The sequence below is a fragment of the Rosa rugosa genome, chromosome 4 (assembly GCF_958449725.1).
Source record: "Rosa rugosa chromosome 4, drRosRugo1.1, whole genome shotgun sequence".
NCBI classification, from domain to species: domain Eukaryota; kingdom Viridiplantae; phylum Streptophyta; class Magnoliopsida; order Rosales; family Rosaceae; genus Rosa; species Rosa rugosa.
In genome coordinates, this window is record NC_084823.1 from 9,419,448 (window position 1) to 9,443,991 (window position 24,544).

The following is a 24,544-nucleotide window of genomic DNA, read 5'->3' on the forward strand; positions in this document are numbered from 1 at the left end:
TTTATTCAACTTAACTTAAAGCCATTTATGTATATCCATATAATGGGCAAAGGCCAGACTATTTAAAGCTACTTTCCATTTCCAGCACTTAGAAGTTGAATGGAAATAAAGCTTCATTTGCCATCATATGCAACTAGAACTATATGCTTGTAACTACTTTGGTAATGATCTTATATATGTGATGTCAAAGTTGAATGCCATTTTACATTTAGCTATAAAAAAATTTGGACTAACAAGTGCAGTACCAGAGGCTGCTTCTGATGTTCCCATCTGCAAAATTAAAGAGTGTGACTAAATTTCTTAGTAAATTACAGGATAAAGCATGTCATAATAAAAAAAGCTTATAAAGCTTTAAGAAAGAATAGGAAGTGCCGTCGACTTATTGGGAAAAGAGAGGATAATAACTTTCATATGCATCAAAGTCTTGTTATTATAGTGGCAAAAGAATAAAAGTGGTATTACATAAAGTAGCATTAAACAGTAGCAGTATAGAGAAAAGTAGCACAATGACAATGGTATGAGATCGAGTAAAAAAGTAGCACAGGCCTTGACACAACCATGTCTAAAGCACAGATGATTACAAAAATTTAAATGAATTAGAAAACAGTTATGATTATCCAGAAGAAAGCTAACCCAGTGCCGATTCATATAAGATGGTAATGTCGCAACAGAATCTTGGTCATAAATTTTCAGTGCAGATTTATATAACTTCCTGACCTTTACAAGATTATATTTAACAACACTGGATGCAAGGTTTGCTTCCAATTAAATGACAGTGCAGTAAAGCCATGAAGTTAAACAAATCTGCACTGAAAAATTACGATCAAAATTCTTCTACAAGGGACTGAATGGACTCCATTTTGTAAGTACTCGGGTTTAGTTGGACAAATCAGTCCTGTGTTAGATTTCTAATTTCTAGTGGAAGCTAAGTATAGCCATAACTAAGGTACATGTGTGCCAGTGACATCTTTGGCATACCTAACTATCAAAAAGGCAACACATGTTTTCTTGCTGGTGCAATGCAACAGTGCGTCCCAAAAGGGTCAAATAAAACGGAACGCAAGAGAGTTGGCAACAAAGATTTAAGAGAGGCTCAAATTTCTGGGGGCAGTTCAACTCCTTCCCAACAACTCTTTGCAACTGTATATGAGACTTTAGAGAGGATGCAAGTCTTCCGAGTGAGTTGGAGGAACAGAAACGAAGATTCCACCTCACAGCTCTGTAACCAAGATCAGAGACCAGTCTGAGGCCATGGCACACATCCCAAAGCCCACACCAAAACCTGACAAGGAATAATAGAAGATATGATCACTGATCACACCCCCTTTAGTGCTAATTAAACCAATACCCGACAACCCAGGGCCAAGACACTACTGCCATCTACATTCAAACAAAGCCAACAGGAAATAAATACATAAGTCCACATAGTAGATTGGTAGAAAGCTGGTTAATTAGTTTGAGGAAAGAAAGTAGGAAACATTTTGAGGCCAAAGACCAGATCTGAAGAGTTGCAACTGGGAGTAAAAACCTAGAACATAAAGAATAACCAATTGTATCCAATTTCCTTACACAGATAATATGATGCTGATGCAATGGCAAAGTATCTCTAGACTCTATAACCTATCAGAGTCAATAAAACCAGGTATTTGAGACCTTCAATCGCTACAGATAAAATTTTACTACTGAGCCAATCCTATCCAATATCCCTAAACACATGATTTTATTCTAATGGAATTGGGAAGTCTCTCAAGATTTGGGGACCCGACTGAAGTCCGGGGTCTTGGTCAAGTATTGGCAGTTTGAAAGCTCCATTAATATTGACACTTACAAGGAAAGCTGTTAAATATGCCAAAAATTTGACAGCTCGATGTGTCGACGTATGAAGCCTAATACATATAGCTCTTAGTGACTGAATAAAGCCCAATGCATATACCTCTTACTCTCTTAGTGACTATCTCGACTACAGATAATAGCAGTGGGCCACATATCACATTTATTCGACACACAGACAAAAAGATTCAACCTAATTGACTTGTATTGGTAGAGGAAAGAGAACGCTATGACAAAGTTCAATAACTTCTGCCTATTAATGGCATTAAGCAAAACTAGCCTAACCTCTATCTAACCTTGATGGCATTGAATCTAATGTCATTAGTGGCTGTTTTCCCATAACAGTTAACTGTAAACAAATTCAAAATTAATCACAACAAGTGGGCAGTAATCAGCTACATACATACAACAAAGATCAAAAACTAACATCACACTGAAGTACATCAAAAACAAAACTCTTCTTCCAAGAGTTTGAACACTTGTACACTTAACAAACAATAGATGGTTAACATTAAAACCAGACAACCATATGTAATTGTTAGTAAACTTCACTTTATCAGCACATTCCCAAATCCAGAAGGCATCAAAATCCTAGAAAGTTCATAGTAATTTAAACTAGGATATTAATATGAAGTAAAGCCGATGGATATAATTTTGGGTTCATAAGAGAATTAAGGAAATGTGTATTTTCCTGTAATCTAATTTTATAATCATTACTGAAACTACTATTCATTGAACATCTAATACAATAGAAGATATGTGTAAGACTTACAGATATTCCCAAAGGGTCAAATGAGAGAAAAACAGAATGAATGAATGAATGTTACCTCATATAGAGTGCATACAAAGGAGGCAGAAAGCCAGAAACAGAAATATTTTCTTTCTCATGTCAAAGTGAAGTGGAGACACCATTAGTAGAACAGTTCACTTCAAAGCCCACTTTTCTGAATTAACTATACATCTTTACTTGAACCACTGAGTTCCAGTTTCACGTTTCTTTTGGTTCCCTTAATCAGTCATGGTTTTGCATAGCAAGAAAAGCAACCTGTGCAAATTGATATACATTTTGTGATCCCCACCCAGTCAAAAGCAGATAATATAGTGTGGCTAAAAAGGAAAAATATGTATGCAGAACCAGATTAAACTGCAGGAATTAGCACCAAAGACTTCAAGGTCAACATGCCATAATGATATAGAACAGCACAAAATCCCCTATTGAAACTCAATCCTACATGATCACCTAAGCTCATTAGCTACCCCATTTTTGAAACATCCCAATCCAAAACTGCTGGAATACATCAATGAAGCAATGCATCAGCCCTTCAACTTAGAAAGGACAATGTTCATGACCCTTCTTATCACAGCTGTTGGTCTTCCCTTTAAAACCTCCATCATAGCCTTTGCGTTTGGCACAAACCCCTTACCCATCATCACCTCCACCAACTCTTTTCCCTCCTCCTCAGCTGCCTTGTCCTGCTGCTTTGCAAAGCCCTCTATCACTGCAGTGTAGGTAGAAGCATTGGGCCGCTTCCCTTTATCCATCATCTCAAGCAAAAACTTATTGGCATCTCCAAAGAAGTTGGGGTCAGCAGTGAGTCCCTTGATTAAAAATGTGTAAGTTTTGGAGTTTGGGGCAACCCCAGCAGCTAACATGTCCTTGTAAGCCTCAAGAGCACCCTTGATCTTGCCAGCATTGACGTAGGTCTCAATAACGCAGGTATGGATTAGGACGGCCGGTTTTATGCCCTTAATGAACAACATAAGAAGGTCCATGGCTTCGTCTGCATTACCATCCTTCACCAGAGCCTTGTACATCTTCATTGACTCTTTCTGGAAGCCATGTCCACTGGTGCACCACTTGCGGAACAGCTTTTGTATATCCTTGTCAGTCGTGTTGTTGGCGAGATCATGGAGCAACTTTGTTATCTTCATCGCCTCTGTGAGGTGGGCTTCATCAAAGTAGAAAACATTGGACTCAAGGCTGAACCCCTTTGCTTTTATCTGCTCAAGGAACTCCCTGGCCTTCTCCACCGACTCCCGGCGGGCAATGGCATCAAAGACAGAGATATAGGAAACATCATGGGGCTTCAATCCCTTATCCAACATTTCCATAAAATACTTCTTGGCGAGGCAAACATAATTGACATCGGAAGAGTCTGTTACAAGGGCCATGATGAGTAGAGTGTAAGTGTGGGAGGTGGGGGAGACACCGATGGCTAACATGTGCTGGTAGACCTTGAGAGCAGCCTTGATCTCGCCAGCAATGGCATATTCCCCGATGACAATGGTGAGGACAGCCACGTCTGGCAGTATGCCCTGGTCGGAGGAGGTCCTCGTTTGCCATAGAACTGAATAATTGAATAGCATATTCGTTAAGGTCATCATAGTTGCGAATCCTGGAAAATTTTAGTGGCAGAACAAAGTCCTCAGAGTCTTTGGTGGCCTCCTCAAAAACCTCCATTACATGTTTCTTGAGGTCATCAGCACAAGAATTGGGGCAAGCCTTGGTGTCCCCCATTGATTTGGTTGTTGGCTCGAGAAAAGGAAATAGACCCAAATCAGCTGAGTACAATTAGGGTTTTCTACTTTGAAACAAACATTAATCTACCACCGCCGGAGTGTAAAGATCAAAACCAGTAGCTAATGAAATTGGGTTTTCTATTGAATACAGACTGATTAACCAGTAGCTACTTCTACAAGAGAATTTGGTCAATAACTTGTGTTGGGGTTTCTATAATGAGACGAAGATGATAACAGAAGAAGAGAAGCTCACTCACCTCTCTGTGACGGTTTCCGGCGATTGCTGGTGATGATTTCCGGCAGTTTGCTCTTGAGGAATTTTGGGGTCGCTTGAGGAGAGAAGAGTAAACAGAGGAGGAGAAATGGAGGAGTGTTCCTTTCCTTTAATTTGGACAATTTCAAATTTTAAAATGAGAAAAACCAAAAGACCCGCGCCGTACTGTAAAACGTAATGAGTAATTATTACGGAGTAATATAATAAGAGAAGAGGTTTTTTAATGAAGATTTTCAAATCAACGATTCGATTCGATGAGTGATTTTGATTTTAGTTTAAATATTTATTTTATAATATATATGTTATCAAACTATTGATTTAAAAGTCCTCACGAAATCCTCATTAGAACCTCACCGTTATAAAAGATGATAACCTAACAAGAATTATATTGAAGAACCAATCAACATTACACCGAAAATTTTTAAGTAGGGCCGTCAAACTATTAGATTGATCCAACCACCCAATCGTACTTTAAGAAAGACCTTTAGCTTATAAGAAAGACCTTCTCTTAGGGCAGTGCTCTCTACGACTCGACCAGAGGAACATTTGTGCGACCATATTTTAAACCAGCGATAATAGAATTTCCATTATCATCTTTGATTATGAAACCTATAGCAGCTATTATCCAAAAATGAAACCAGTAGCAGCAACACCACTTTGATGAACAACGCCATCGAAATTTACTTTGAATGTGCCTGAGGAAGAAAATTGCATTTGAGCCAAGTCTCAAGAGGTTTGGGGCGCCTTCATGATACTAAACAATGAGCAACAATTCTTGCAACGAATGCAGCAACAAAATGAAAGTGGTAGTAAAGAAAGTAACAGAAAAAATGGTAGTGGTACAGACTACAGAGAGAAGTACCCAAAAACAATTGCTGTCCACAACTCATGTGCTAAACCAATGTTCATTAACAGGGAACTAAAAATCAAGAAGGAAATAAAACTACAAAAGTTCTGTAAGAAGGAAGTTGTAGTTTTCTAGATAGCAAAGCTTGAAAAGAGGAAATATTACCTTAGAACTTAATAATCTTACAACCAAGATCAGAGATCATTCATAACTTTTTTCTTGCTGGTGCACTGCAGGATTGAAACCCAATCCTACATGATTTTCTACTTTAATGTCAGCAGTCACACTACTCCCCTATATGAAACCAACTAATCTTAGAGCTGCTGGCGTAAAAACGATGAAGCAAAGCATCAATCCACTGTGCACATGTAAAGCTGCTTGAGAATCTCTTATCTTCCTGGGTAGCTTCTTGCTGCTTCCCTCTATAACAGAAACACAAGCACACAGTCGCGCGCGCACACAGACACACAGAGAGAACACACACACACGGACAGACATGGAACTATATTTGTACGCAGGTCACTCAAAATGATCTAGTAGCAGTCCTGTAGATCTCTCAATCACAGCCTCAATTTGAATAATCACGAATAACAAGCTTTACCTTTGTGCATCCTCACAACTGTTAGCATCCATTTCTTTGTTAGGCAGAGACTTCTACAACTTTGATGGATCACAAGCATACGGCCTTATTCTGATCGAACTTTCTTCCAGTAAGCCATGATAGAACATTAAATCAGCATAATGTTGGAACAGATTGCTATATATGCAAAACTAAGTTGGAAAAAGATGACTATGGAGCCACTAGTTTGGCAAAGATCATATTTCATCACCACTTACTAACCCATTTGCTAGGGCTACTGAAAGAAGAGTTTCTAATAGGTCCACTGAAGTCGCTGGGAATACACCTCTCCCTAAAGAACTTTCATAAGAATACTAATTGCACGAGAAAGCTTTGAAGTTTTCCAGTGTTCGTCAGGTGGAGAACCACAAAGCTTGAAAATTTTGTAACTGTTCAACCACTAAGATGAGTATATATGTAATGTAAAAGTTCAGCTGTCAAATATTTATAAGTTGAAAGCATCATATCTACCACATTTCATGAATTGTTCAAGCAGGTGTAAGTACTAAAAAAGTTCACAATATTATCACCTCATTTTCCTTTACAAACAGGCTTCCCAAGAAAAGTTCTGCATATACACAGCCAACCCTTCAGAAATCCTCCATAAGGTGTTGTTCCCATCAGAAAATCAGGAGGGGGGGATGCTACAAGGTCACCACGTGACTGGTTAATGGTTGCTTGTTGTTTGAGTTAACGACATTCGCCAATCCAAAATCTCTCAACTCTAGAATGCCTCATTAATCCAAACCATCTGATCCCATGATGTCTTGATGCATAATTCTGATCCATATACCTCTTGAGTGACAGTGCTCGACAACACAATAGCTACATCATATGAAATTTAATCTAAACAGAATAAAAAAGATTCAACCAGACTTATTGACTTGTATGGCAGAGAAAAGGAAAAGCTTTCACAAACTTAATAGTATTCTGTAAATCCTCACATCTAACATGCACGTCACTAAGTTTGATGTCATTAGCAGCTACTAGCCCGGCAAGATAGTGTTTAGTCAATTATGAGTTTATGCTACTCCATGAACATGATGAATTATTCCCTCCAACTCACGATCTTCAGATGATCAAGCAACAAAGAATCATAATTTCTCAAGCCACGTACAACTTAATACTTATTATTGAAAATTGTTAGACATCCTCTTATATGCAAAAATACCCCCAGTTTCAACTTCGTGCATATGTTTTGACTTCTGAATATACCTACCTAGCCCAATCTACATGCAAAACTTAAAGGTATTAAAAACAATTGTTGTCAAACAATCAACAATAATGAATATTAAAAATACTAACAAGTGTGGTAATGAATCAGCCATGGGTATACCACACAGATAAAAAAAAAATATTATGAAAATTAAATAGTAAAAAGCCTAGAATCAAATTACACAAACCTTCTTGCAAGATATTGAACACTTGCACAGTTAACAAACAAACGATTGGTTTTGAATTCAATTACAAATGGTCAAATAAGAGAAGAAGGAAATCAATAAATCTTACCTTAAATGGACTGGGTACAAAAGGAGACAGAAACAGACTCTCTCGTATCAAAGTAAAGCACAAACACAATAAGTAAAAAAGTTCACTTCAAATCCCATTTACCAGACTTAAACAGACAACTTTACTTAAACCACTGGGATTATTATTCCTTTGACTGAAATGAAGATGACAACAACTAAATGAAGTCATGTAACCAATAAAATAATCGAACACATTACTGGGAAGAGGTCGTTAAGTTACAGGAAGAGAAGGACGCACAAGGAATTAAAACTACAAACTGCAGAGAAGCCACAACCACAGGAACTCTTGTACTGAAATCCAAGTTTCAAGTTTCTTTTTGTTTCCTCAATCAGAAATATATTTTTATGTTCTAAACTGTAAATCTAGCGTAATTCCAGTTTCAGATTGTTTGCCCAACCTACCAACAGCAGATATTTTCATGTGGCTGAAAGTAAATATTGCAGAATAGAAGAAATATAAATTAAAGGAAAGGAATTAGCACCACAATATACTTTGATGTCAACATTTACCATCAGAGAGAAAGCACCAAATACCACATGAAACCTATATGATTTTGTTCTTCATGGTCAGCATTCAAAATGATAGAGAACAGCACTAAATCCCCTGTTGAAACTCAATTCTACATGATTCCTGGCACGTCTTAAAAGATGCACAACTTAAACCTTGCACTCAAACATCATCGTTGGTAATATAGTGATCAAGCAAGGGTCATTACCCGCTGAAGATTGTTCCTAAACTGCTAACCAAAAGTCACAAACTACTCTAAACCATGCTACTGAACAGTTAACGAAAATAAATTAATCAACTAACCTAGACTCGATGGAATTTTCTGTAAATTTTACAGGACACTAAAGACACATTGAATAATACTTATACAAAATTTCAGAACAATCGGAGTTGATTTGGTATATGAAATAATTCACGTAAAACTGAACACAGAAAGCTAATCAAACAGAAACAGATTTTATAAGATTCTAAAACTGTTAATAGAAACAAAGCTAAGGACTCATTCTCTACCACCGAACATATTCATTCATATCAAAGCTCAGTTATGGAATTCTAATTCTCAATTGAATTTACCCGAAATTAACTCACAAGCTCGAGTTAACCCATTACCCTTTCTTAGTTCCTCGTTAAGTGAATACAAGCTCACCACTTAATCTATTTTCGAATATGCAACCTAGACACAAGCTCACTAAGTTTAACATATCAAAATCATTAAGCAAGAAAAGGGTTTGGATAAATCTAGGGTCACAAGTACGTTGGTAGTCTTGCTAAACCTATGGTTTGATGTCACATGTAATTCGTGAAAACATTTTGCTACTCAATTGGAATGAACACAAGACATATACGAATCTAGTGTTACTCCTAGCATTAGAATCCTAACTTATTCATTTAGTTGCGCACCTAAGCAAATAAGTAAAGATTCATCTTGTAGACACGGTGAATCAAACACTCAATTGACAATATAGAAAACCAAAAACTGAATTATTAATATGAATTGAACATGTTCGGGGCTTTGAAATCGCCCCTAGCTACAAAAGTATTTAGCTAGACATAGTTATGATGAAAACAAAAACTAGAAGAAAAGAAAAGAAAGAGATGATAGCTGGATGATGGCAGAAAGGATGTCGTTCTTTCTCCTCTTGTGCTGCAGACATAAGTCTAAACTCAATGTCTCTTTCTCTCTTCTGCTCTCCCCTCTCTTCTCTGCCGTTCTCTGTTCTGCTCTCCCCTCTATTTATCTAGTCATATAGTGCTCCTAGCACTAGTTATTGCAGCTGGAAATATTGCTCCTAGCACTAGTTATTGCAGCTGGAAATATTTCTTTCATATAGTGCTCCTAGCACTAGTTATTGCAGCTGGAAATATTGCTCCTAGCACTAGTTATTGCAGCTGGAAATATTGCTCCTAGCACTAGTTATTGCAGCTGGAAGTGTTTCTTTTTCAAAGATGGATGGCTGCAACTTTTCAAGTTAGGTGTGCTGCCACTTCAGATTCTCGGAATGTCTGACCTTTCTGTACTAATTCGGCCATAACTTTTTGTACAAAAATGATATGGACAAACCGTTAAAAGTTCTGGAAACTAGACATCCAAGGCTTTCCAACCATATAAAGCTCACTTTCTCACTCGCTCTGAGCTGTTCTCAGTTTTATTTTGAAGTTGACTGATCTGCACAGGCAGATTTGCTGATTTGGCTTCTTTTCTTCTACTTTGCTCCATAACACCTACAAAACATAAAAATAAAGTAAATGACTCAAATAGATGGAAAACTAGCTAAGAAAACATGAAGAAATTAATATAGAATCATGTATATTTATGAGCTTATCAATTCCTAGTTTCCTACTCTTACTAGCTACCCCATATCTGAAACATCCTAATCCTAAAGCAGCTCATACATCGATGAACCAAAGCATCAGCCCTTCAACTTGGAAAGAACAATGCTGATGACCCTTCTTATAACACCTTTTGGTCTTCCCTTTAAAACCTCCATCATAGCCTTTACGTTTGGCTCAAGCCCCTTATCCATCATGACCTCCACGAACTGTTTACCCTCCTCCTCAGCTTCCTTGTCCTCTTGCCTTGCAAAACCTTCTATGACTGCAGTGTAGGTAGCAGCATTGGGCCTCATTCCCTTGTCCATCATCTCAAGCAAGCACTTCTTGGCATCTTCAACGAAGTGGGGGTCAGCAGTGAGTCCCTTGATTAAAACAGTGTATGTATAGGAGTTTGGGGCAACCCCAGTAGCTAACATGGTCCTGTAAGCCTTCAGAGCACACTCGGTGTTGCCAGCCTTGAGACAGTCTTCAATAACACCGGTGTGAAGTACGACCTCTGGAATTATGTTTGTATCCCAAGCGCGCCTATAGAGCTCCATGGCCTGGTCATCATTGCCATCGGCTTTCAAGGCTTTGTACATCTTCGGAAACTCATCCCTGAGGGGTTTGCGGGTGGTGCTCCACTCACGGTAGAGTTTTTGCAACTTGTTGTCAGTGGTGGCGTTGATAAGAACATCAGACATCTTCAACGCATTCATTGCTTCTTCCATGTAGGCCACATCAAAGTGAGGAACATCCAACTTAGGGCTGAACCCCTTTGTTTGTATCTGCTCAAGGAACTCCCTGGCCTTCTCCACCGGCTCCTGGCGAGCAATGGCTTTGAAGACGGCCATGTAGGAGGACGAAATAGGCGTCATCCCCTTATCCAACATTTCCAAAAAATACTTCTTGGCATACCCAACAAAACTGACATCAGAAGATGAGTTTGTTGCAAGTGTGTTGATGAGAATAATGTAAGTGCAGGAGGTGGGGGCGACACCGTTGGCTATCATGTGGTGGTAGACCCTGTGAGCAGCCATGATCTTGCCGGCAGAGATGCAGGCCCAAATGACAACGGTGTAGATGGCCACATCAGGCAGTACGGCAGTCGACTCAGACTCAGAGCGAGGCTTAAAGAGCTCTCTAGCTACCTCAATAAACTTGTCATTTGCCATGGAATTGAACACCGATATTGCATACTCGTTAAGGTCGTCATAGTTCCTAATCATGTCAAATATCTCATTTAATTCCTTGTCCTCACAGTCTTTGGTGGCCTCCTCGAAAACCTTCATTACATGTTTCTCGAGGTCATCCGCACACTTGACTTCAGTCTCCGCCATTGCTTAATTTGATTGTTAGTTCCTTCACTTTCACTTTAGTTTAACCAAAACCTAGAACTGGACTAATGATCGAGTAGAAAATAAAAAAAGGCCCAAGTGAATTTAGGGTTTTGCTGCTACTCTAAAATCAGAAATTTACTGAAAACCGAGTGTAGAACAAGAATGGAAAAGTCAGGGCAGGCAATCATGCTTTCCACTTAGAACAAATTAAGTAGCTACTGAGTCCGAATTTAAAGCAATAAAATGTGTTAGCAAAGGAGATGATGATGATGATGATGATGATAACAGAAGAACACTCACCTTTCTCTGGCGATATAGCAGCTTCTGCAGAAACTTGAGAGGAGACAACCAAGGAACAGAAATGGGGGGAGCTTTTTTTCTTTTTGTCCAATTTCAACAATTATGTATTATTATATGTAAGACGGGCGCGTATTTGTGTCATTATATACTGCTACGGCACCCCGTCGTTTTTTCTGAATATTATAAAATCCAAAATACTTTTGTGAGTTTGTCCAAAAGAAAATACAAAATTCAGTAAATTCCAAAATACGCCTTTTTATTTTGAGTTATTGGTAAAAGTCAAAATTCAATAAATTGGGGAGGTCGTGACATGTGGCACGATTACTCTCTAAGTTATATCCAAAATAACTGATGTTATTAGGAAAAAATCCAAAAATGCTCCCTACATGTCACAACTGTCCCGCCGCCTTTGTACGTTGATCGAACGGGGTAAGAGTTGCGGTAAGATTTGGGAGGGGGAAGGGATTACGTGAATGGGTTGTGGGGAATGCTATTGGGCATGTTGCCTTATCGACGACCTAGATTAGAGAGAGAGGTTATGGAGTGAAATTTGACAAGATGTTGTCAAAAAACGTAAAATAATTTTGCACTGAACATTAAATAACAAGTTCAGTGAATACTCCCTGACTTGGTGATTCGTTTTTAAAATTCAAACTTTAGTAGGGTGTCATGAAAATTGAGTATTACGGGTAGGGATGTCAATGGGTCGTGTCGGGTTCTTGTCAGGTCAATGTATTTGTCGTGTCACAAGAGACAAACCCAAACTCAATCCATTTAATAATCGTGTCGAAAATTTAAACTCAAACCCAACCTATTTGTTAAACGGGTTACCCGTTTCTAACCCGCTTAACTCATTTAATAAATAGGTCGTGTCGTGTTGGATCAAATGACTCATTTAAGGATTAACATTGCAACCCATAAACTAAAAAAAATGCATAAATTCATTAAAAAATCCACAAGACGAAGAATATAAATAATTATATATAATTCATAAATAAATAAATCAAATAATGATGAAGTAAAATATTTCAAATTGTCCAATCGTAGAATCAAATACTCCAAACGTCCAAAATTTCAAGAAGAAGTATAGCATAATCGGGTTATATGGGTCCACTTCGTGTTGACGGATTGACCCGCAGCCAACCCGTTTATTAAATGGGTCATGGCGGGTTGACCCGCGGACGACCCGCTTTTTAATCGTGCAGGTTCAACCCGCTTTATTTCGTACGGGTTTCAAGTCGTGTTATCGGGTCGTGTCGGAATTGACAGCCCTAATTACGAGGTCATATCCTCACTAACTACTAGACCATGAGAGTTTCTGGTAAACGACTAGTACCTAATTCATTCTTAACCTGTTTTTGCTTTTTTTCTTGACCGTTGTGCCCTTTTCTTAACTGTAAAGCCAAATTTTGTTTCATGCTGAGAGAGATTTTTTGATATAGAGAAAAGGAGTGTGGAGAGAAGCTCTATTGTGATATGTGAATGGAGTATTTATAAATTATATAGTATTTTTTTTGAATAGATAAATTCTATAGTATATGTTAATGGAGTATTCTATAGCTATATGTGGTGAATGCAGTGGAATATTTCTTTGTTAACAGTCAGTTGTGGGCATCTTTTAATTCTGAGTGGAACAAATTAATCAAGCAATTTCATCTTATGGCTCTCATTAGTTCTGTTTTTAAAATTATTCTGAAGATTTAGACAAAAAAATAATTATTGCGAAGATATTTGCTCTTCATTTGTCTTCAGTAACATTTTGTATCATCTCTCCTTAGCAACATTCCTTTGTTGCAGACTTGCAGATATGAATATATCAGATTGTATCATCACGACTTTAGAATGCTTTATTGGATTCCAAATTCTTTGGAGCTAACCTAGTGGTAAAATCAACTTTTACCAAGACGTTTGATACGTTATCTTGCGATTTTTTGCTACATGTGCTGCAAGCCTTTAGTTTCAATCAAACCATTGTACAATTGATGTGAGCCTTTAAGTTACATGTTCTAAAGACCATGTGCAAACACCCACACACAAGTACGGAGAATTGATAGCACAGATGGTATTACACAGTGAGCCATACATATGATAAATTATGTTTATTTTGTGTTGTTATGCAGGTTCACCAAATTCTTTGCAAGTCCTGCCGAATGTATTTCAGTGAAAAGGTATGAGAATCACTTGTCTGATGATAATTGTGGAAAGCCACGTGAAGGTGGATATCATAAAAAAAGGAAGAAGCACAAGAAGAATCACTAGTTGGCCACTCAGTTTAAAGGGAAAAATGCACGAACAGTGTCTGGAGACTCTGAGGACTGTCAAAATGATACCTGAACTTTCAAACGTATCAATGTGATACCTGGATTTATATTTTCTTGTCAACGTAATACCTACATCAACTTTCCGTTACGGCTCCGTCAGTTCGAGTCATGTGTGACGCATGTGAGGCCGAAAATGAGGGCAAAAAAGACTTTTCCACTCCATCAAATCCTAAAGGGAAAAATGCATGAACAGTGTCTGGAGACTCTGAGGACTGTCAAAATGATACCTGAACTTTCAAACGTATCAATGTGATACCTAGACTTATATTTTCTTGTCAACGTAGTACCTACATCAACTTTCCGTCATGGCTCCGTCAATTCGAGTCACGTCTGACGCATGTGAGGCCGAAAATGAGGGCAAAAAAGACTTTTCCACTCCATCAAATCCTAAATGAATAAATTTAAAATTGAAAATAAAAACATAATAATTTATTATATTGAAAATAAAAGATTATTAATTTTTTTTGCTTTTTCTATTAACCAAGATCAATCCAATATATTCTCAAAAAGAAAAGAAAAAATCTCAATCCGATAAGTATGAACCTAACATTTCTACATGTTCATCTTCTCAAACCCAGCAAAAAGGCAAAAAAAAAAAAACAAAAGAAATCTCAATTGTTCATGTTCTTGAACCCATTCTTGTTCATCTTCTTAAACTCGACAAACCCATTTTGAAAGAGAAATGAAAGATCTGGGAACTCCAAGAACAAAAAAGAATGAGAAATAATTTTTTTTAGCAAAGCTTCTCCCTTGTTCGATTCACTTCTAAAACACAAAACCAAGTCCAACTTGTTTTTGCAAAATCATTCAACCCTATTCAACTCCCAAGTCTGCCTTAATTGGTGGCAACACTAGCAGCTGCGGCGAGGACCACGAGATCCGCGCCCCGAAGAAGCAGGCCGAGCATTGGATCTAGGAGAAGACCCGCTGCCTTATCAGCTTCCGCCGCGAGGTCGATGGCCTCTTCAACACCTCCAAGTCCAACAGAGAAAGCACGAAGACTTGGATTGCAAAACAACCAAAACAATCACAGATGTATTAGATCGAATTAACACAAAATTTCATTCCTCCTTTGAAATCGCCTCAACAACATCAATGCAGACCTGTTGTGAAATGGGCAATGAAGAAGAACCAAGAAGACGTTACAGAAACCCTGAATTTCATTTTTCGTCACCACCCACACCCACACCTCCACCAAAACTCGAACTCAAACTCAAAATCCATTAATATCAAGTTATTAACTACAACAAAAACACCAGCAAGTAATGATATAGATGATCTCTCCGCCCTCCTCCTTCCTCGATCTCAAGTCCTGCTTTGAGTACCGTCGAAGTTTCCAGAGAATCCAATCCAAATCCAAATCCAAATCCCAATCCTAATCTGTGGTGACCCGAGAGGGGGGTCCCACAGCGCCGCGACCCCGAGCCAATGAGAAATCGACATGTCGCGCATGACATCCCGATGACTCATCAACCCGAAACCGCAAGGCCTTTTGGGTTTAGTTGGTTGGTTCACAAAACATTTTCTTGGACAAGTCATTCTAGCAACCAAACAACACATTTTCAAAAGCGGAATTCGAAATGGGCTAAGAGTTTTGGGCTTGCGATCGGAGCCCAATTTGGAAAATAAACAGATCACTAAGTAACTACAAGTATGGGAGACGCGCCCCAGGGTTACGGGTCTCCCGGAATTTTTTTGTAAATGAGTAGGAAATAAATAAATAAATAAAAAGTAACTAAACCAGTGATTTCAAAACCCAACAAGGGGCCAAAACCTTCTTTTAAATAAGTCAAAGAAGAATGCGCCAAACCGAGCCATATGCCTCCTTCGTACGCTCCCCGACCACATGCTCGAAACCTGCACACTATAGTAGGGGTGAGCTTTCGTCCTCGCATGCCCAGTAGGGGCCGACCCAACCATGCTAGGTTTGAAAAATAATATACTTGAAAATATTTACTACATAATATTGTGCACGTTTATCGAAAAATGCTTTAAGAAAAGTGGCAACCACAAACATTTGTTTTTTTTTTCATAAAACATGTGCAGTATGCTTCACACACTTGGAGCTCCGAAATACTTACCTGCCGGCCAAAATAAGATAAGTCAGTGACCGACCTGGTTCGTCCTGAGTACGAGAACCGGCCAACTACTCTGTAGTACTTCCGACTACAAGTAGCGAAAGTGTCCATTTCCTGGCCCTGAGTCTCCTATGACTGGTTCACTGTCTATACTCACTTTTTCTCGACAAACATAGGAGCACGGCCCCCTCCGGAGGTTCACGGTTATCGACACCGTGGGATCCCTAGGAATCTACGCGTCTAGGTCCCATTCACTTTCAGGTCACAAGTACACACATACAAGGGTACAGTATCTCAACATGCAAGTCTAGCCTCGGTTTTCACAATTTGCAATTATCAGTTCTGAAAACACATGTATCACGAGGCATCGACTAATGAACAACCAAAAACGTTCTTGCAGGCAACATACTATCATAGTATAGCATTCCACATATACTGAAAAGCCTCTAACAAGGAAGGGACAGCTCACCCTACCTGGAATTGGAGTGCTTGCCCACATTCGGGTTCGTTCCCGACTTTCGATCCTTTATCCAAATCCAAGTGCACATGCTCAGTCCTTTATAATAAAATTAAACCAATAAGTAACTTGACTTCATTATAACTCAACTAACCGAGCAACCAAAACATTTACTTAATTTCCTTATAATCCATCGGATTATCCTTTAATCGAACAATGATCTAGAACTTGTGTTTATAGAATTCTCCTTTAGTTGATAAATTCTATTATCCATTCCCAAACAATCCAAATCCAAATGATATAGCATTTGAATTATACTTAGCACTTTCACCTTCATTTCTTTACCCTTTTTACCTTAAGAAAACAAATGGCAATTTCCATTCCCGAACAATTCATTTAACATAATAAGCTCATTCGGGATATGGTGGTCACACTTCTTCCCATATTAAAATTTCGGTCAACCGGTTTGACCTCATTTTATTTAGCGTTTAAACCCTAAGTAATTAAATAGCAACCACCATTCCCGAATAATTTCATTATACGATAATTCCAGGATATGGTAGGTTTGGAATATTTCTATTCACGGACTATTAATTCACTTATCCAAAACCGGTCCATTCTTATTTTACATTTCGACGTTGATAAAAATTCATCCTTTTAATTCTCAAGACAATTCTCCTCTATTCAATAAGCCAATTCATTCCAAGTTTCCAACATAACTCAAACAACAAGTACCACTTTCGTTTCTAATATTTCACATAACCATGACTTCACCGAGTACACACAATATACAGCAAAATCATATCCAAATACCCAGACCCTTACCATTCTTCTTTTCCAAATTGGGAATCAAGTCGTTGCTGCTGCAATCCACCATCGACAACAGTTTCAACACCTAACGAGCATAACAAAATTAACAATCCATCTCTTCACCAATACTTGTATTCAAAACATAACTTGTGAGCACTCCTTACCCTCTTTCAGTCGTAATCAAAACTGACGCAGTGGCTTCCTCGTTTCCAAAACTCTCAAAACTGCAGAAATCCATAACCTCACACAATCCGGAATTCAAACGATAGAGTTAGGGTTTTCTGTCCAAATCAAACTACAGGATTCAAGTATAGGGAGGTGTGACGAAATTACCTAATCGTGACGACCTGGGGGTATGGCAACACGAGCGGCGGAGCTGCAGTGGCTCACGTGCTGCCGCCGGCGCGTGTAGTGCGTGCGGAGGCTCTGGTCAGAGTTAGAGGTCGGGGTTATCGGGTTTTGGTCAAGGGGAGAGATGCTGACTCCATGTATGGTGGTGGTTGGGCTCGTTTCGGACTGGAGATCGGAGAATGGAGACATGCAGAACCTCGAGTTCCGGCGAGCTAGCACAGCGTTTCCTGGCTTCGGTGGGTGGCGGAACTTCTGGGTTTTGCTCCTCGTTGCTTGCTGAGTCAGGCGGCGGCGTTGTTGTGGTGAGGTGATGACCGGAAATCAGAGGAGGCCAAGGAGCAGTGGCGTCGCTGCTTCGAGGAACCCGTGCGGAGGCTGGAGGCGATGCATGTCGACGGTGAGACTCGGGCTTGGGTCGGTTTTGGGTGCGGCGTCGATTGGTGGTGGCGGTAACAAGAGCTGGTGGCCGGAGATGGAGTTTCCGGCGCTGGCAGAGGGAGAAGGTGAGAATGAGAGAGTGAGGTCGGGGAGAGAGAGGGTGCGGCCGAGAGTGAGGGAGAAAATGAGAGTTTAGATGTTAGGGTTTTCCACTTTTCCTATTTATACCCATGAGTGTGGAATGACGGTTTCACCCTTAAGACAAATTACGGAACTCTCCTAGCTTACTGCTTTCCGTTTTTGGGCTCGTAATCTTTCTTTTCTTCGTTTTTCATCGAGAACTTCCTAAATTATTTCTCGACTTCGTCCTAGGCCCAAACCCGATCTCGTGAAAATCCAAAATCCAAAACTTTGTTACAACTCAATTTATCATCTTCGAAAATTCAACAAACTGTCGCCTCACTAAACTTCTGTAACCTTCTGGCCCAAAACGAAGGACTCTGGCCCAAACTTAAATCATAAGGCCCAATAGGTGGTCTTGACACCAAAACAATTTCCAAAATCGATTTCTTCATTTAAATCACCTTGCGAAAATCTTATTGGCGAAAAATTACATTCTAAAAATTAAACAAAATTTTCGGGGGCCCACACAATCCCAATCCCAATCCCAATCCCAATCTCAATCCCAATTTCAATTTCAATTTCATCCTCCAAAATGAAGGACATAGTCTTCTTGAAGCCTCGCTTGTCAAAGATCTGAAATCGGCGATGAAGTGCGCCGCCGATCCTTTCGTCGAGGTCAACAGCGTCAGCGCTGTGTGCCTGAAATAGAGGAGTACTGAGGTGTTGTTGCGGGAGGAATTGGCGAGGACAACCAGTCTTTTTAGAGAGTGGTTGATCGAGGGGAGAGGAAGAAGACGAGAGGTGGAGGGGTGAAAAAAATTAATTAAAAAAATTAAAGGTAAATCAATCTTTCTACCAAAAAAAAAATATTTAAAATGTTTTTACCAAAAAAAATATTTAAAATTTCAGTTATAGGGCAAATAAGTCTTTTTACCTTCATTTTGTACCTCACGTGCCTCACACAGTCACACGTGGTAAATTTAACGGTGCCGAGACGGAAAGTTGATGTAGGTACTACGTTGACAAGAAAATATAAGTCCAGGTATCACATTGATACGTTTGAAAGTTCAGGTATCATTTTGACAGCCCTAAGAGTCTCCAGACACTGTTCGTGCATTTTAAATGTCAATTATAGGGCAAATCAGTCTTTTTACCTTCATTTTGTATGTCACGTGCCTCACACGTGGTAAATTTAACGGTGCCGTGACGGAAAGTTGATGTAGGTACTACGTTGACAAGAAAATATAAGTTCAAGTATCACATTGATACGTTTGAAAGTTCAGGTATCATTTTGACAGTTCTCAGAGTCTCCAGATACTGTTCATGCATTTTTCCCCAGTTTAAATGATATGTTGAACCATAAGCTCACCTTTTCGGTCATCTCTATGACTTAGGGTTTAATTCGATGATATGTTTTGAAAATGTTATTGCTTGAATCAGTTATCATATTGTTTCAGTACTGGTACTAGTAGCAACATCAAAATTTGAGTTAGCAACTAATTAAGTAACAAACAACCTGTTAGAGGTGTTGGCTTATATTACTTGAAAGCGGATCTCCTTTTTCTTCATTCTTGTGTCCTTTTTTTTCTTTTTTCTGCCGGTAATATTGATTTAGTAACTTGTGTTTGTTTACCAAGGAAGGGGATGGTAACAGAGGAATGTGGGTTTTCATTGTTAAACGGCTACTGCAGGCAATTCAACGTTGATGTTAGAGGCATTAGGAATTTAATTGTTAGGGAAAGAGAATTGATGAATGAAACAAACGTGTTATGATTTCGCTTAGGTTTAGTTTGGTGGAATTTGGCTCCATCTATCATTCGTAGTTTTTGTAATATGGACCAAATCTTCCTGGGGGGGGGGGGGGGGGGGGTGTATTCTCCCTCTCTGTAATTTACTCTTTTTCTTTGAATAAATATTCCTCGTTTCGTTGAGGTTCATAAAAAATAAAAATAAAAAGTTTGTGATTTGTGACCAATTGACATGAGCAAGAGTTCAAGTCATTTTCGTATAGTATTTGACATCGTAACCTATTTTTAAAAATTTGTACCAATAGCTTTGAGTATTTAAAGATTCATTCTCCTAAAGAATGTTTAGTTGACGTCTTAAAGAGTCGTCTAGAATTGGATTGACCTAGATATAAAGTTTGTAGAGTTAGGGTTGTTCCCTCGTTCTCTCCCGAGAAACAGCCGTCACTCCTATCTTTTTCTCTCCGTCCGACGGCGCGTCGCCTTGATGTCGTCGTCGGACGGGTCTCCTTGCTCTCCTGTTGATCTGCTCCCCTTTCAAGTTGGGTAGTGAGAGTGGGGGCAAATAAGCGCCCTGGATCAGGTCCGATCTGGAGCATCTGGTGGCTTGTGAGATGATGGGTGAGGTCATGCACGCTGGGTTTGAGCGGTGGAGGAGGTGGATGTCGGACTCATCTGGTTTCGCAGTGGTCTTCTCCTGGTCGTATGGTCGCTGCTCTTTCCGGTTTGGCTGGCACTCGAAGGACGTTGGTTTTCTTCATTCTCTTCTAGACTGGATCGACGTGGTGGAAGCAAGTGGCGTTGGTGGACGACGGCGGGCATTCAGGTGGGTTTGGCCGGGTTCATGGTCTGCGGCTGATGTGTTGGGCCTCATCTTGGGTCTCTGTTGCTGGGCTAGGGCAGGGTCTGCTTTGTTAGGCACTGTCTTCTTTAGGATTTTTAATCTAGTTTTTTTTAGATTTAAGCTAGCATTTTTTTCTTTGAGCCTCTGCTTTAAGAATAATATTGGGGAAGGGTCTTGGCTGCGTTCGGATCCTCCCTAGTAGTGTCAAGGTTACTTGAATCCTTGGAGCTTATTCCTATGGATACATTATGTTTGGGTAGTCTAGGGCTTGCTTTAGTTTATTCATTTATGGCTCTTTCTGTCGTTGCCCGGAGTCCGGGTGAGTCATCTTGTAATGTTTCCTACTTTACTATAATGGACTGACACCCCACACATTAAAAAAAAAAAGTTTGTAGAGTTAGTTATAGATTTTCAATAGATCTTGAAAACTAAAAAAATATGCCCTATTAATTGCCACTCATCTTAATAAAATAAATACTTATTAAAGTGAAATAAATCAAGACCATAGCTTGATATTAATCTAATTAAACTACAGTTTTCAAATGAGTTAATTAGACAAGGGAAAACAACTAGAGTCGAGAGTTTCACAAAAAAATTCTTTTATGTACCAGCGATGCAAGTGAACCAGCAATTCCAGAATATTTGAGCCGTTGATATTTATAGGCAACTTTTTTTAAATAACAAAAAAAGGTACTTGATGTTATCCAGCCGTCCAATTTTGTTGGTGCAAGTGCAAATCAGTGCATTGAATACTCTCTCGAGTTTCACAGCCTTTGAGTCCAAGCAAGCAACCACAATGGCGAAGCAAATTCATGAGATCAAGGACTTCCTCCTTACTACAAGAATTGAAGGATGGACGACGTGTACGTTTAAGAGAATGAAGGATGCTATGAAGTTCAAGGTTCGGTGCTCAAAGTACCCATACAGCATTTGCGTGTTTGATTTCGAGAAGGCAAACAAGTTGAAGCAATCTCTTTCTCCAGGCTTAAGCGTGCAGGACCTATGAAGAATTTTGGTAGCAATATGAAGAAATGCAATGGAGAAATCTTTTTGTTTTATGGATTTTGAAGACTGAAAAAACTTATGTTTTCTATGTGGACTCTTTGACATTTCAATGCGTCCTACGTGGAATGGGTTGAAAAGTCAAAAGTATTTGTCGAATCAAATTATGACATCAACAGTATTTAACTTAGGAATTAACAGCTGGAACTAAAGTGACAAAATAAAATATAAAGTTTATGTATCAATCTGATAGTTATGAAAGTTGAGGTACCAAAGTTTGAGATATTGTTTGTGATTTCCCCCTCCAGGTCTTCAACACACTGTTTTCTTAAAGCTATTTGCAATTTTGGTCTTTCCAATTTTGCTTCTTTTTTTTTTTTTTTTTGCTCTAATGCTTCTAGAGTTTCAGTTAGATTGTTCTCACTTTAGAGGTGACTTTGAAGTAGAAAGAAATCACAAAATTAGGAGTGAGAACAATCTAACTAACCGTGAAAAATAAATTTATTTTCTTAAGACAAATTTAATTATTTTCTAAACTAAAATGAAGAAAAAGACAAAAATTTGAGAAGTACGAAACAAAAGCCTAAAATGAAATACTAATTGTTATATTTCTAGGTTTTTTTTTTTGAGAATAAGAAACTTTTATTAAAATAAACCAGATTACATAAAACGGGATAGACCGGTGGTGGACAAAAATTCCCCACTCTCCTCCCTGAAACCTAAACCAGTTACGGGTTCGTCATGAATGACCTCCATGAGCCGAAAGGGCCCAACCCCTAACCACCTATATCGCCCAACCTCTCGGGCTACATAGAATCCCGAGAATATCGATACTACCTCATAGACAACCGCCAGAAAAACCAACGCCCTCTTCCACACCGTGTCCCAAAGGTACCAGATCACGTGCAAGGATCGCTCGTCAGCACATTGACCATAAGATAAAACCAACAATAGACCAATTCGTCCCCAGGAAAGACACCACATCCATGGCACCTCAACTTGACCCAACCCTAGCTCAAATGAGTAGGGACATACTAACGACCAGAAAAACCTAACCAAATTCCTAACCAAGAAAACTACCTTAAACAAAAGCACAAACCAGCCGCTGCATTCCTCTTCTCTTCCTCCAGGTGTTCCACCGGCAAACCACCACCATAAATCAATCCCTTCGAGCTCGTCTCGCCGAAGAACTGCAACCCACGCAACAATCCACACCAAACCCCCTGCCGGTTTTCGATGGGATCCAGACCAAAACCACAGACCCAAACCAAAATCTAGGAAGAAATTAACTGTACCCTGCCGCCTGTTTGCTTCAACCGGCTTGGGAGCCTGAAACCACCATTGAAAGCTCCACCATCGAAGGCTCCGACTATCGACACAATGTAGATCAGTAACCAGCCCCATACAATCCATGGCATGCCGCCGCCACGATCTGGTTGCTGGCCACCTACTCCATGTTTGCACCGTCGTCGATCGCCAATCGCCCATCAACCACGCCTGCGCTACCGCCTGAGAGGAGAGACGCATCATACAGAGCCCAGACCAATGAAGAAAAAGCAATACCTGAAGCCACGAGACTCCACGAACCAGTCTGGCAACACCCGCCATCCCTCAATGAGGCCAGAAGCCATGGTCGACGCGGAGGCGCCGCCGGACCAGCGCTAAACAATCCCCTGAGTTTCCCAAACCCTAGTTTCTGTCTCCTGTTTTTGCGGAGCAAATATTGAGTTTGATCTAATCAAATAAAAAATAAAAAAATAAAAAAACCAAATTTCATAATAAAGAATGTCTTGAATTTGCATGTTCGTTTCACATAGAACATGTTTTGAGGAACACTTGATCGAATTTGGTGTAGTTTGTAATTTTGTATTGCTTTGAGTCACCACTCACCAGGGGATGGGGCGGGGCATTTCCTATCATTACGGTCAAAAATTACTCTAGTCACCTTTTGACTTAAGTCTTGGGCAACCCTTACCTAATGCGTCATCTTTCCTTTGGGATGAGAAAACATATTAAAATTTGAAAATTGTCCTAAAAAAATGCTTCATCAGCTATTTACTCGTAGTCATGAGAGCACATAATCGAAAAATGGAAAGGTAAGGATATCATACCATCGGACATATCAATCCCTTGTAGAATGTCCAATTTCCAGTGGAACCTTAATTGTGCTAGATGTGCCAATGACATATATCTTCGTTTCAAACAGAACAACGGAGCTCAATTCTTACAAGTGAAGTTTGTTTACAACAGAAACAACAACACTAGATAAACTTTGCTAAGGATTTCCAATCCCGTGAGGCATCCAAATGCTATAAATTACCTGCTGCTTCTACACTAGAATGTAGGCAAATTAATATTCAGACTCCAGGAAAGTTATGTTTGTCAAATCCATAATGCATAGGACAAACTGAGACTATTAAGAAGAAGCTGCAATAATATTATTGACTTACAATTTAATAATAAGACATTAAACAGAAATAAGAGTGTTAAACGAATGACCTTATGTGGAGTAGATACAAAAGGAGACAGAACCAGAGCACCTTTCTGGCTTGCTGAAAGTAGAACAAGTCACTTCTAAGGTTGTTTTTGTGTAAATCTAGCTAGCATAATTTACTACAATTTCAGACTGTTTTCCTTTGCGCCAAACATGTTAACAGCAGTTACTTTATTGTGGGTAAAGGAATAAGCACCACAAAATAGTTTGATGTCATGATTCAGAATCAGAACAGCACCAAATCTTACATGATTTCCTACTCCGTATCGAGATTAGGAGCTACTAATATAATATCCATGAAGCAAATTATCACTTCAACTTTGAAAGGACAATGTCCATGACCCTTCTTATTACAGTTTTTG

General features: G+C 39.3%; 3 protein-coding genes across 3 annotated transcripts; 1 reads left to right on the forward strand and 2 right to left on the reverse strand.

Annotated features, from left to right (window-relative positions):
* Window positions 1-3,144: 3,144 nt before the first annotated feature.
* LOC133744293 (pentatricopeptide repeat-containing protein At1g06710, mitochondrial-like) lies at window positions 3,145-4,215 on the reverse strand. Its single transcript, XM_062172428.1, has one exon. The coding sequence runs from the start codon at window positions 4,213-4,215 to the stop codon at window positions 3,145-3,147; it is 1,071 nt and encodes a 356-aa protein (XP_062028412.1).
* A 5,822-nt stretch (window positions 4,216-10,037) lies between these two features.
* On the reverse strand, window positions 10,038-11,279 carry LOC133744294 (pentatricopeptide repeat-containing protein At5g65560-like). Its single transcript, XM_062172429.1, has one exon. It carries the CDS (start codon window positions 11,277-11,279, stop codon window positions 10,038-10,040), a length of 1,242 nt encoding a protein of 413 aa, XP_062028413.1.
* Window positions 11,280-21,482: 10,203 nt separating this feature from the next.
* Window positions 21,483-21,692, forward strand: LOC133742315 (large ribosomal subunit protein eL38-like). Its single transcript, XM_062169982.1, has one exon. The coding sequence runs from the start codon at window positions 21,483-21,485 to the stop codon at window positions 21,690-21,692; it is 210 nt and encodes a 69-aa protein (XP_062025966.1).
* Window positions 21,693-24,544: the final 2,852 nt, after the last annotated feature.